This window comes from Nerophis lumbriciformis, linkage group LG33, assembly GCF_033978685.3.
Source record: "Nerophis lumbriciformis linkage group LG33, RoL_Nlum_v2.1, whole genome shotgun sequence".
In the NCBI taxonomy this organism is placed as follows: Eukaryota; Metazoa; Chordata; class Actinopteri; order Syngnathiformes; family Syngnathidae; genus Nerophis; species Nerophis lumbriciformis.
In genome coordinates, this window is record NC_084580.2 from 23,986,568 (window position 1) to 24,000,212 (window position 13,645).

At 38.5% G+C, this 13,645-nt stretch overlaps 2 protein-coding genes across 5 annotated transcripts in view; one reads left to right on the forward strand and one right to left on the reverse strand.

Moving 5' to 3' along the window:
* LOC133575696 (uncharacterized) overlaps window positions 1-11,724 on the forward strand; it is a 459,465-nt gene extending 447,741 nt beyond the window's left edge. Inside the window, exons 3-5 of one of the 3 annotated variants that reach the window (XR_009811522.1) lie at window positions 3,138-3,356; window positions 7,599-7,730; window positions 10,241-10,343. Coding sequence is in view for 2 of the 3 variants with exons in the window: in XM_061928458.1 (XP_061784442.1) it covers window positions 3,138-3,356; window positions 10,241-11,307 (1,286 nt within the window). In the remaining variant the exon portion in view is untranslated. Of the gene's footprint in view, window positions 1-3,137; window positions 3,357-7,598; window positions 7,978-10,240 lie in introns of those variants that run through there. The other 2 variants (XM_061928458.1, XM_061928466.2) reach the window with 2 other exon arrangements.
* The window catches only part of LOC133575736 (major histocompatibility complex class I-related gene protein-like), a 222,947-nt gene that overhangs the window by 161,789 nt on the left and 47,513 nt on the right, over window positions 1-13,645 (reverse strand). The gene's annotated exons all lie outside the window — the stretch shown is intronic.

Here is a 13,645-nt window from a genome sequence, read left to right on the forward strand (position 1 = left end):
TGTACTGTAGAATGTAGTATGGACCATAGGACAGGACGAAGACCTCCTGTACTGTAGAATGTAGTATGGACCATAGGACAGGACGTTAAGAAGCTGTGGAGGCCTAAGATGCTCTACTAGTCTGCTGGAAATCCAAAGAAGACGAAGGAGTCAAAAGCAAAATGGCGTTTGACAGAGAAGGCCTAAACGTGGCCACTGGCCATTATTGTTTCTCTATTTGTATTTAGTGCATACATGTACGCATATATGTCGTGTAGTAGATGAAACATTGTTAGTCATTGTTTGTATCCGGATACATTAGTCTGAGCGCACTTTATCAAGTCTTGTGCTAGTTAGCTTAGCTCGCTAGTTAGCTTAGCATGTTAGCTGCTAACAAAGAGACGCGGACGTTATCAACACATCGCTAAGTAGAGATCAAATGTGAGTGTAAAGTGTTGTGATTGTGGGAAAATGTGCGAAAGAACGATAGCAAAGTATGAGGAGGAACTTTGTCCAACAAAAGAGGAGAAGGAGCGACAACATCAACTACTGGACGCTGTTTTCAAGAAACATCAAGTTGTGTTACACAGAACAGGTTTGTTGACTTCTTACTCTCACATCTTTACTAACTTTATATTTCATTAGTAACACTTTTCTTCAATAGGAAGATGCTTTGTCTTGTGGGGATGATGCAATGCTTTCATTTAGATTCTTCATGAAAACGAGACAGTTTGAGGTTGATGTTCCTCTCAGTTTGTAACAATGTGTGATTGATTGATTGAAGGACTTATGAGAAGTTTGCATAGGAAAGGGTACACTTTCATCACGGTACACATTCACTGCTACAAGAAAGCCTGACATGGTTTCACTTGAAATATTTGTTCACTCACACAGAACACAGTACTATGTAGAAAGTAGCATTTAAACTACACAAATACTGTGAGAAAATACAATTTAAAAAAAGCTCAAGTATTTGTCTATTCCCAGTTACGAGTAGCTGCAACCTAAAATTTATTTTCAAAGCGACTTTGAAGGAAGTAAGGGATTTACACTCCTTTATGGCTATTGATAGGTAGATCCACATGTTGGTGGTATAGCAGGCAAACGAATTAAAAACTTTCTTGGAGTGAAATCTGGGTTGAATGTGATTTGTACAACTACCTCTGGTGTTATAATAATGAGTATATTTTGAAGTATCGAGACAGGTACATGAGTATTTTAGTGGTATGGTGTATCTTGTACACCAGACCAACTGCAAGAAGATGTACTCTGTCACCTACCAAGAGCCTCCCCACGTTAAGGAAATGGTTGGTGGAAAGGTGAGCCCGAGATGGACGGTTGAGTAGAAGCCCAATCATTTTGTTTTGGGCTGTCTGGAGTTAGTTTTTCAGGGCTTTTAAGGCGTCACGGTACCAAACATGAACTCCGTAGTCAAAGTGGGGTTAAATGAGTGCTTGTGTTAAAGTCTTAAGTGTATTTCTACCCACCAGCGGGGTGATCCTACTATGTAAGAACTAGGGTTGTACGGTATACCGGTATTAGTATAGTACCGCGATACGCATGAATCATATTCGGTACTATACCGCCTCTAAAAAGTACTACTTCTATGATTACATCAACATTTTTTGCCATCACAACATCTTCTTTCGTTTAAAAAAAAAAGTATATTATGTTTATAAACTCAGGAAATATGTCCCCGGACTCATGAGGACTTTGAATATGACCAATCTATGATCCTGTAACTACTTGGTATCAGATTGATACCGAAATGTGTGATATCATCCAAAACTAATGTAAAGTATCCAAACAACCGAAGAATAAGTGATTATTACATTTCAACAGAAGTGTACATAGAACATTTTAAAACAGAAAATAAGCAGATATTAACAGTAAATGACCAAGTAGATTAATAATCCATTTTCTAACACTTCCATCCATCCATTTTCTACCGCTTATTCCCTTTGGGGTCGCGGGGGGCGCTGGAGCCTATCTCAGCTGCAATCGGGCGGAAGGCGGGGTACACCCTGGACAAGTCGCCACCTCATCGCAGGGCTTTTCTAACACTTGTCCTTAATAATTTTGACAAAATAATAGAATATAAATGACACAATATGTTACTGCATATATCAGCAGACTAAATTAGGAGTCTTTGGTTTTTTTACTTACTACTAAAAGACAAGTTGTCTAGTATGTTCACTATTTTATCCAAGGACAAACTTGCAATAATAAACATATGTTTAATGTATCCTAAGACATTTTGTTAAAATAAAGCCAATAATGCACTTTTTTGTTGTCCCTTTTATTGAGAAAAGTATTGAAATACATTTTGGTACAGGTCCCGGTACCATAATATTGGTATCGGGACAACACTAGTAAGAACAGTATTTGTCGGTTGATTCTTTGACTACCTTAGTAGTAATTTTTTCCCTGGAGAGATTAGTCTCTACGATGCAGCCAAGATAGGTAATCTCATTTTTGTTTGTTATAATATTGTCACCCACTTTGACTGTGAAGTTATCTACTTTTCAGAGGTTAGGAATTGACCCAAAGACCTGTGTACTTGCAAGTACCAGCATGAGTCTTAATGTGCCAGTTTGTCATTGAAAGCCTTGCTAGTCTAGGTCTTGAGGATTGTAGCTTTGCTTGTTTTGTGGCCGTCAGCCTCGGTTCTATGTTCTTTACGGGTATAGAATATAATGGAATGATCACTTAAGCCGCATACAGTAGTTCCACTTGTGGTGATCTTAGACTGGTCAGAAGTAACAACGAGGTCTATGAAGGTTTAAAAGGACTCACTCACCCTGGTAGTTTGCTTAATGAGCTAAGTGAGGCAATGTTGGTGGTACAGCTTTGTGAAGGTTTTAAAAATGGGTGCATCTTTTCAGGACATATCTGTGTTCCAGTCCCCAAGAAGATGTAAACATGTATCAACATGTTTACACAAAACTCACACACTCTCCAAGTCTCTTTTTGTACTCACTGTACCACTTTTGAATACATTTTAGGACAAGGGGGGATATTTCCCATTTCCATTGGTGTTTTTGCTACACATTTTAACACAACACCGAAAAGAACACAAATAATGTCATTGTGTTAACAGTGTCAGTCCAAAACTATTTCTATTCTCTCTTAATCTTATTTACTTATTTACCCAACAGACGTCCAGCAGCCCCCTCACATTAAAGAGGAAGAGGAGTATCCACAGCCACCCCACATTAAAGAGGAAGAGGAGGAAGTGTGGATCACTCAGGAGGGAGAGTGTCTTCTAGGGCAGGAGGAGGATGATGTCAGCAAGTTTCCACTGACTGTTGTCTCTGTGAAGACTGAAGAGCATGAAGACAAACCACCTGAGTCCTCACAGCTTCATCACAGTCCAAGTAAGCACATATCATTTTATTCTCAGGGCATTCAATCCATCACAACTGGACTGTTCACTTTGTCTTAGAAGACGTTTGTCCTCTCATCCAAGTAGGCTTCATCACTTCATGCTCATAGACTTAAAGTCTTAAATCTAATCACTGGAATTTAGAGGGGAACTGCACTTTTGGGGGGAATTTTTTCTATCGTTCACAATCATTATAAAAGACATGACGATGGATATATATATATCATTTAAAATCACATTCTAACTCATAAATGTAAATAAAAGTCCACTTGTAATGGAGCCAATGGGAGGTCCTCTATAACCACCCAAAAAACGCCAACAATACTCCATTTGCATTTCGTGGCTTGAATAGCAAGCAAGTATTAGTGATATTGTTATTATAAGTGTTAACGCAGACAAACTATTTATAGCTTGTGTGTCTATGTTGACATCACCGGCTGGTGAGCTCCTTCCTCGCTTCGGTGCTGGTGAAAGATTATTCCAGATCATGAATCGTGCCTCTCACCTGGATAGTAGAAGGATGAGGACGTACTCTGACAAGTTGGTACCGTTTGACAGCCAATTTAGACCCGGCAATGGCAAACACAAAAAGACGCATAGATTCACCCCCCTTTTCCGTGCGACGATTATGAGTCATTCTTCATACAGTAAGTGATGTTTTATTATGTTTGTTGACTCTCAGGAAGTCTGCTGTGTGTAATATATACTGATGTTAAAAAAAAAAAAGCAAACGTTGTGATGCGTTTTTGAAATTACGTAATGCATTTATTAGCAAAAATACGTAAATATTCCATCTTTTTAAAAATGCACCTGTTACTAAATGACATATATACCTACTGCATGTACAAACCCTGTTTCCATATGAGTTGGGAAATTGTGTTAGATGTAAATATAAACGGAATACAATGATTTGCAAATCCTTTTCAACCCATATTCAGTTGAATATGCTACAAAGACAACATATTTGATGTTCAAACTGATAAACTTTTTTTTTTTTGCAAATAATCATTAACTTTAGAATTTGATGCCAGCAACACGTGACAAAGAAGTTGGGAAAGGTGGCAATAAATACTGATAAAGTTGAGGAATGATCATCAAAGACTTATTTGGAACATCCCACAGGTGAACAGGCAAATTGGGAACAGGTGGGTGCCATGATTGGGTATAAAAGTAGATTCCATGAAATGCTCAGTCATTCACAAACAAAGATGGGGCGAGGGTCACCACTTTGTCAACAAATGCGTTGAATTGAATTGTTGAACAGTTTAAGAAAAACCTTTCTCAACCAGCTATTGCAAGGAATTTAGGGATTTCACCATCTATGGTTCGTAATATCATCAAAGGGTTCAGAGAATCTGGAGAAATCACTGCACGTAAGCAGCTAAGCCTGTGACCTTCGATCCCTCAGGCTGTACTGCATCAACAAGCGATATCAGTGTGTAAAGGATATCACCACATGGGCTCAGGAACACTTCAGAAACCCACTGTCAGTAACTACAGTTGGTCGCTACATCTGTAAGTGCAAGTTAAAACTCTCCTATGCAAGGCGAAAACCGTTTTATCAACAACACCCAGAAACGCCGTCGGCTTCGCTGGGCCTGAGCTCATCTAAGATGGACTGATACAAAGTGGAAAAGTGTTCTGTGGTCTGACGAGTCCACATTTCAAATTGTTTTTGGAAACTGTGGACGTAGTGTCCTCCGGACCAAAGAGGAAAAGAACCATCTGGATTGTAATAGGCGCAAAGTGTAAAAGGCAGCATGTGTGATGGTATGGGGGTGTATTAGTGCCCAAGACATGGGTAACTTACACATCTGTGAAGGCGCCATTAATGCTGAAATGTACATACAGGTTTTGGAGCAACATATGTTGCCATCCAAGCAACATTACCATGGACGCCCCTGCTTATTTCAGCAAGACAATGCCAAGCCACGTGTTGCATCAACGTGGCTTTATAGTAAAAGAGTGCGGGTACTAGACTGGCCTGCCTGTAGTCCAGACCTGTCTCCCATTGAAAATGTGTGGCGCATTATGAAGCCTAAAATAGCACAACGGAGACCCCCGGACTGTTGAACAACTTAAGCTGTACATCAAGCAAGAATGGGAAAGGATTCCACCTGAGAAGCTTCAAAAATGTGTCTCCTCAGTTCCCAAACGTTTACTGAGTGTTGTTAAAAGGAAAGGCCATGTAACACAGTGGTGAACATGCCCTTTCCTAACTACTTTGGCACGTGTTGCAGCCATGAAAATTAAGTTAATTATTATTTGCAAAAAAATAATAAAGTTTATGAGTTTGAACATCAAATATGTTGTCTTTGTAGCATATTCAACTGAATATGGCTTGAAAATGATTTTCAAATCATTGTATTCCATTTATATTTACATCTAACACAATTTCCCAACTCACATGGAAACGGGGTTTGTACATAAAACCTTAATGGAGGTGTTTGGATGCTTTTTAAGTTCTTTGTAGGAAGAATAGAGCGACTCTAATAGCCTCTATTGTAAGCAGACTTTTGATCACATTTATTTACTATTTAGAATGCATAAAAAATAAAAATATGTGTTCTTGAAAGGCAAAATAAATAAAAGTGTGGTTCCCTTCTAAGTGAAGTGAAGTATATTTATTTAACCTTTTTCACTCGTGACTCAGAGCACTTTACATAGTGAAAGCCATTATCTAAGTAACATTCAAACCAGTGTGGGTGGCACTGGGAGCAGGTGGGTAAAGTACCTTGCCCAAGGACACGGCGGAAGTGACTAGGATCGAACCTGGAACCGTCGAGTTGCTGGCACGGGCGCATACCAACCAAGCCATGCTGACTTAGAATGTATTAAAATCTATCAAAATCTCGTAAAAATCGTAAATACATCCTAGAAATGTCTCAATAATTCCATGAACAATATTTTTATTTAGGAACTTTCTAATGTAACGTGTTTCTATCTACACTTCTGTTAAAATGTAATAATCACTTGTTCTTCTCTTTTGTTAAAATGTAATAAGCACTTGTTTTGTTGTTTGATACTTTAGTTTTGGCTGATACTACAAATGTAGGTATCGATCCAGTACCAAGTAGCTACAGGGGCAGTATCGGTCATACCAATGCAGATACTGATATTTACATTTTTCAAGATCATTGAATGAGTACATTTTTGTTGGCAATCATAATCAGACAAAACCACAGGATGGTGGTGTTACAATATCAATTGAATATTTAAATATGGCTCTGAATTAAATCATTTGGTTTATGCCCTTAAAGTCTTCTTTTTTTACTGAGTTTGTAAACAATAACAAATTCAACAAAATATATATAATACAAAATGTCGATCAAACCACTGTATCGACCTTATACTGATATTATACTGTCGATTTTTGCATCAATCGGTCCACATTTGTTTAAATTCAAGATCTTTAGCAAGGTTTCCGTGGCCTAAATTAAGGCCTTAAATGGTATTAAAAAGCATTAAATATGATGTCCAGAGGCATTAAAATATTCATACAATCGTAGGCCGGGACCGATATAAATGAAAATAAACCTAATAACTTAATTCTTGCCGTCATCAATACATTGCTATGTCCGTGTGTTTCCTTCTTGGTCTGTGGATTTTAAACTGGACTAAGAGGTCTCACTCTGTGCATTGCTCTCAGCACCTGAGCATGTTTATTCCACAGTACACTTTCCGTAATTTCTGGACCATAGGGCGCACCGGATTATAAGGCGCATTAAAGGAGTCATATTATGATTTATTTTTCTAAATGTAAAATACTTCCTTGTGGTCTACATAACATGTAATGGTGGTTCTTTGCTCAAAATGTTGCATAGATGATGTTTTACAGATCATCTTCAAGTCACTTTCTGACAGTCACTTCAGGATGCACCGTTTTGTGGGCGGTCTTATTTACGTGGCTCACCTTCGACAGCGTCTTCTCCCCGTCATCTTTGTTGCAGCGGTGTAGCGTGCAAGGACGGGAGTGGAAGAAGTGTCAAAAGATGGAGCTAACTGTTTTAATGACATTCAGACTTTACTTCAATCAATAACGGAGCAACTTCTCCTCATCCGTGGCTCACTAGTGCAACAACAACGCCCGAAATGTGTCCCGTGAAAAACCGTCCGACCAGAACTCTCTAATAACTAAAGGTCCTTGGGTGAATAATGTAAACTCACTACACCGGTATGTTTTAGTGCTTCAATGGCAAGATATAAGTAAGAACTTTACACTACTTTATATTAGAAATGGCAACAGCGGAGGATGAATGTACCATAACAAGAAGATCGAGGAAAAGAAGAAGCTGATCGACTATGGACGTGTGAAAATTTTCAGGACTTATGCAGATCCCAAATACACATCAGCAGGTACCAGAAGGTAAGAAAAGTTGGTTTTGCATCATATTGTGATACAAAACGCCTGATAATGTCTGCTAATGGGTGCCATGTTGCGGTCCTTATACACACACCATAGTAATACTTGTATCTCTGACTAGGGTAGCCGTAATGGGCCGACAATCCATCAAGCGGTGCGGCTTCAAAGTCGTACTAAAACATTTTGACAGATTTTTGAGTGGCGTGTGTAATGTTCTTTATTTTCAATGGAACATTTAAAGTTTTGGTGTTGTTTACTGGCGTCATATTGCAGTCTACACGTATCTCTTATATGTGACTGCCATCTACTGGACACCCTTATCAATACACCATGTACCAAATAAAATTCTTTCAAGGTCGGTAAGCTAAACCAGAATTATTCCATACATTAGGCGCACCGGGTTATAAGGCACACTGTTGATTTTTGAGAAAATGAAAGGATTTTAAGTTTGCTTTATAGTCTGAAAAATACGTCCGTGTGTTTCTTTCTTGGTCTGTGGATTTTAAACTGGACTAAGAGGTCTCACTCTGTGCATCGCTTTCAGCACCTGAGCATGTTTATTCCACAGTACACTTACATGAACAAAGTGAGCCTCTTGTCAGTCATTCACAATCTTTGTTTCGACTACTTGCAATTCTCCTCCACACGTTTTCCTGTGTGCAGTAGTGTTGGCGACACTCGCTTTCATGTTGGAGATGGAACTCATCGTTTTAATACAATGCTGAAGTACAGGCCCCCATATAGCTGCCCGGGATATGCCTGTTATATGATTCTTTAATTTTGGGCCTTTTAGAATCAGCATGTTTTCGTCCATTTGTGTCAAGGAGGTGAAATTAGGTCTGAAAACCTTTTGACAAGTTGACTTCATGTCCATTAGGACTTTTCAAAGTGTAGAATACCATCAGAATATTTTACTTTGAAAGTAAACCAGATCATTTATTTTGTGTTTATGCATGACTTCCTGTCCCACACGAGCAGATTTTAGCTCAATTGAACCGCCTTGTTGTGTCGACCACTAAATATAGAAGCCAGGCGGTGCAAACTGACACATTGACTTGAAAACAAAAAACGGAACAACCGGTGGAAATCCCCGGTTACACTTACAAACGTTGCTTGGTGAGATAAATGACAAAACCTTACTTAGGGTTCAAGGCACGAAGCAAAAGGAAATACACTTTCAACCCACAGCACTCGCAGTGAGCGAACTCGACCACAAGATGGCGCCATAGCAGAGACAACAATACAGAATACAGATTTACACTGTAAACAACCTCATCTTTTCTCCAAGTTTATACATCAGTAACTGACATTAAAATCACAGGGGGCGCTGGAGCCTATCCCAGCTGCACTCAGGCAGCAGGGAATTTATTGCAATATAGATTTTAGGCCATATTGCCAATCCCTCGTAAAAAGTGGTCTTCTTTTCCTGTGAATAATGTTGTAAAGAGCAGTTTGTTTGTTTTCAGGACAATTCATATACCGTATTTTCCGCACCATAAGGCGCCCTGGGTTATAAGCCGCGCCTTCAATGAACGGCATATTTCAAAACTTTGTCCACCTATAAGCCGCCCCGTGTTGTAAGCCGCATCTAACTGCGCTAAAGGAATGTCAAAAAAACAGTCAGATAGGTCAGTCAAACTTTAATAATACATTAAAACCAGCGTGATGTGGGCGCGCATGGAATCGTATATCAACATGGACAGAGCTGCGTGAAAAAAGCCACCCGGCCTCTTCGCGTAAACTTAAACTTACCTTAACCACTCGCTCATCTTTTCTTCATCCATCCCTTCGAGTTAGCTTTTATGATGACGCCGGCTGGAAAAATCTCTTTTGGCAAGGTCTTCCTTTTGAATATCACCATGGGTGGAAGTTTCTGGCCATTAGCATGGCAAGCTAGAACCACAGTGAAGGATGACTTCTCATTCCCTGTGGTGCGAATATTCACCGTACGTGCTCCCGTTGTATCCACAGTGCGGTTCACAGGAATATCAGTTGCTGTGAAATAGTAATCCGTGTGCGGATGGAAAGATTGCGTCTTTTCATGAACCGGATCCCTGTCGTTTAGTAGGAGCCATTTTGTGGTCTTTACAGATGTAAACACACAAAGGAAATGAAACGTACGGTGATATCCGCGCGCTTTTTCTTCTTCTACGCGGGCGGGTGGTTGCTTACAGTAGAAGAAGAAGCGCTTCCTGTTCTATGGGGGCGGGTGCTTACCTTGGCGGTTGCTTACGTAGAAGAAGAAGCGCTTCCTGTTCTACCGGGAAAAAAGATGGCGGCTGTTTACCGAAGTTGCGAGACCGAAACTTTATGAAAATGAATCTTAATATTAATCCATATATAAAGCGCACCGGGTTATAAGGCGCACTGTCAGCTTTTGAGAAAATTTGTGGTTTTTAGGTGCGCCTTATAGTGCGGAAAATACGGTAATAACTTGTCTTTTTAATTTGATGTGAACTTACTGACTGAATCTGGACATTTCTCAAGCATGTTTGTCATTTTGTGTCCTGCAGACGTCTGTGAAGAACAACTTCTGCCTGAAAAACAGGAGTGTAGCTTCAGGATGGTGAAGGAGGATCCATCAAAGAGGAAGACCAGGCGCCACAGACCCTCTGGTGTCTCATTTTCCTCTTTGACACAGACCTTTCCCTGTAAAAAGGAAGAGGAAGACTCACTGACCCCCCACATTAAAGAGGAAGAGGAGGAACACAGCATCAGTCAGGAGGGAGATCATCTTGAAGGACTGGAGGAGTTCCCAGTGACTGGTGTCCCTGTGAAGAGTGAAGATGATGAGGTCAAAGGTGAAAGTGAGGAGAAGAGCAGCAGCTCAACACAACACATGACAACAGAAGCTGATGGAGACCACTGTGGAGGATCACAAGCAGACAAGCTCTTAGCTCCACTATCAGATAGTGAGGACACAACGTCACACTCTCCTGACACTGATGATGAAGACTCTAAAGATGATAAGACATGTCACACTGACTTGAAATGTTCTCACTGTGACAAAACTTTTAAATACCGTCGTAGTCTAAAAAGACACATGAGAAGACACACTGGAGAAAAACCTTTTACTTGCTCACTTTGTGGTAAAGTTTTTGCACACAGTTCATGTGTGGAAATCCACAGAAGAATACACACTGGAGAAAAATTATTTATCTGTTCAATATGTAGTAAAGGTTTTGTACAAAGTCAAAATTTGAAAGTACACATGAGAACGCACACTGGAGAAAAACCTTATGTCTGTTCAATCTGCGGTAAAGGTTTTGGAACAAGCCACAATTTGAAAGTACACATGAGAACACACACCGGTGAAAAACCTTTTTCCTGTTCAACTTGTGGTAAAGGTTTTACACAAAGTTGTTGTTTGAAAAAACACACCAGAACACACACTGGTGAAAAACCACAGTCCTGTTCAATCTGCAACAAAAGCTTTTGTAACCGATCAAACCTTGTAGCACACATGAGAACACACCCAGGAGAGAAAGTGTTGAGTTGCAGTGTGTGTGGTGAAAGATTGTCTTCTAAGTACCAGTGTAAGAAACACAAGTGTGCTGGTGAGAACAGCAGCAGCAAATGAAACTGCAGGATTTGAAATAAACTTTAATTTGGACTTTCTAACAACATCAGCACATATAACATGTGTGACATTGTTGTTTGTGTAACCATCTTTTTAATAAGCTTCTACATTTATAGATTATATATTTTATATTAGTGATTTTTTGCACTCGAATACATGCATTAATATGCAACATTATGTACTTTTATTAAAAATTTAAACAGTGGAAACTCCCCCTCCATTACTCGACAGACGCCTCAAAGCCTCTGCACATTTCTCAGTGATGGAAGAGTGACTGCAGTGAATAACAAAGAGAAGGCTGAATTATTTGCTGAGACTTTTGCTAAAGTTCAGAGTCCTGAGAATTTGATTGAGCAAGAAAAACAAGGCCGATGGAAAACAAAATTGGGAAATACTGAAGCATTTGGTGTGAAATCTGATTTTTTTCTCGAAATATATATATTTTTTTGTTATGAGTTTTTTTAACAAAGCATATGTTATTACGAACTGAGCACAATAATTGTATTTCTCCAGTGTGCATTCTTTTGTCTGTTATCAAGAGTTTCCTCACAGAGTCTTTTATTACAAACTGAGCACATTAAGGGTTTTTCTCTAGTGTGTGTAATTTTTTTGTTTATCAAACGTTTCTTCACAGAGAATCTTTTATTAAAAACTGAGCATATTTATGGTTTTCCCCTGTGTGTAATTTGTTCTCTGTTATCAAAAGTTTATTCTCAGAGAATCCTTTTTTTTAACAAACTGAGCACATTAACGGTTTTTCTCCAGTGTGCATTCTTTTGTTTGTAATCAAGTTTTTCACAGAGCATATTTTATTACAAACTGAGCACATTTATGGATTTCGCCAGGTGTAATTTATTATTATTTTTTATTAAAAGTTTATTCGCAGATAATCCTTTATTACAAACTGAGCACATTTATGGATTTCGCCAGGTGTAATTTTTTAATTTTTTTATTAAAGGTTTATTCACAGAGAATCCTTTATTACAAACTGAGCACATTAATGTTTTTTCCTCTGGTGTGCATTCTTTTGTCTCATCAAAAGTTTCTTCACAGAGGATCTTTTTTTTTTACAAACTGAGCACATTAAGGGTTTTTCTCTAGTGTGTGTAATTTTTTGGTTTGTTATCAAACGTTTCTTCACAGATAATCTTTTATTAAAAACTGAGCATATTTATGGTTTTCCCCTGTGTGTAATTTGTTCTCTCTTATCAAAAGTTTATTCTCAGAGAATCCTTTTTTTACAAACTGAGCACATTAACGGTTGCATATTTTACAGAAAAATTTTTTTGCTAAAATGTCCTAAGGGGGGACCCTTACGAACAATTAAAAAAAACGGACTAGCTTCAGCAGCACATTTTTGGTGCTGTAGTTGTATAAAATGTCTCAAAACGTCATCAGGAGTCCCGACATAACCTGAAAATGGAAGAAAAAAAAGGTTTTATGGAAAACATTTTTTTCTAAAATGTCGTAAGGGGACCCTTATGAAAAATTCAAAAAAACGGACTAGCTTCAGCAGCACATTTCTGGTGCTGTAGTTGTATAAAATGTCTCAAAACATCATCAGGAGTCCCGACACAACCTAAAAATGGAAGAAAATGCATATTTTACAGAACTTTTTTTTTTCCTAAAATGTCGTAAGGGGACGACCCTTACGAACAATTAAAAAAAAACGGACTAGCTTCAGCAGCACATTTTTGGTGCTGTAGTTGTATAAAATGTCTCAAAACGTCATCAGGAGTCCCGACATAACCTGAAAATGGAAGAAAAAAAAAGGTTTTATGGAAAAAAAAATTTTCTAAAATGTCGTAAGGGGACCCTTATGAAAAATTAAAAAAAAACGGACTAGCTTCAGCAGCACATTTCTGGTGCTGTAGTTGTATAAAATGTCTCAAAACGTCATCAGGAGTCCCGACACAACCTAAAAATGGAAGAAAATGCATATTTTACAGAAAAACATTTTTTGCTAAAATGTCCTAAGGGGGGACCCTTACGAACAAGTTTTTCACAGAGCATATTTTATTACAAACTGAGCACATTTATGGATTTCGCCAGGTGTAATTTTTTTTTTTTTATTAAAAGTTTATTCACAGAGAATCCTTTATTACAAACTGAGCACATTAATGTTTTTTCCTCTGGTGTGCATTCTTTTGTCTCATCAAAAGTTTCTTCACAGAGGATCTTTTTTTTTTACAAACTGAGCACATTAAGGGTTTTTCTCTAGTGTGTGTAATTTTTTGGTTTGTTATCAAACGTTTCTTCACAGAGAATCTTTTATTAAAAACTGAGCATATTTATGGTTTTCCCCTGTGTTCTCTGTTATCAAAAGTTTATTCTCAGA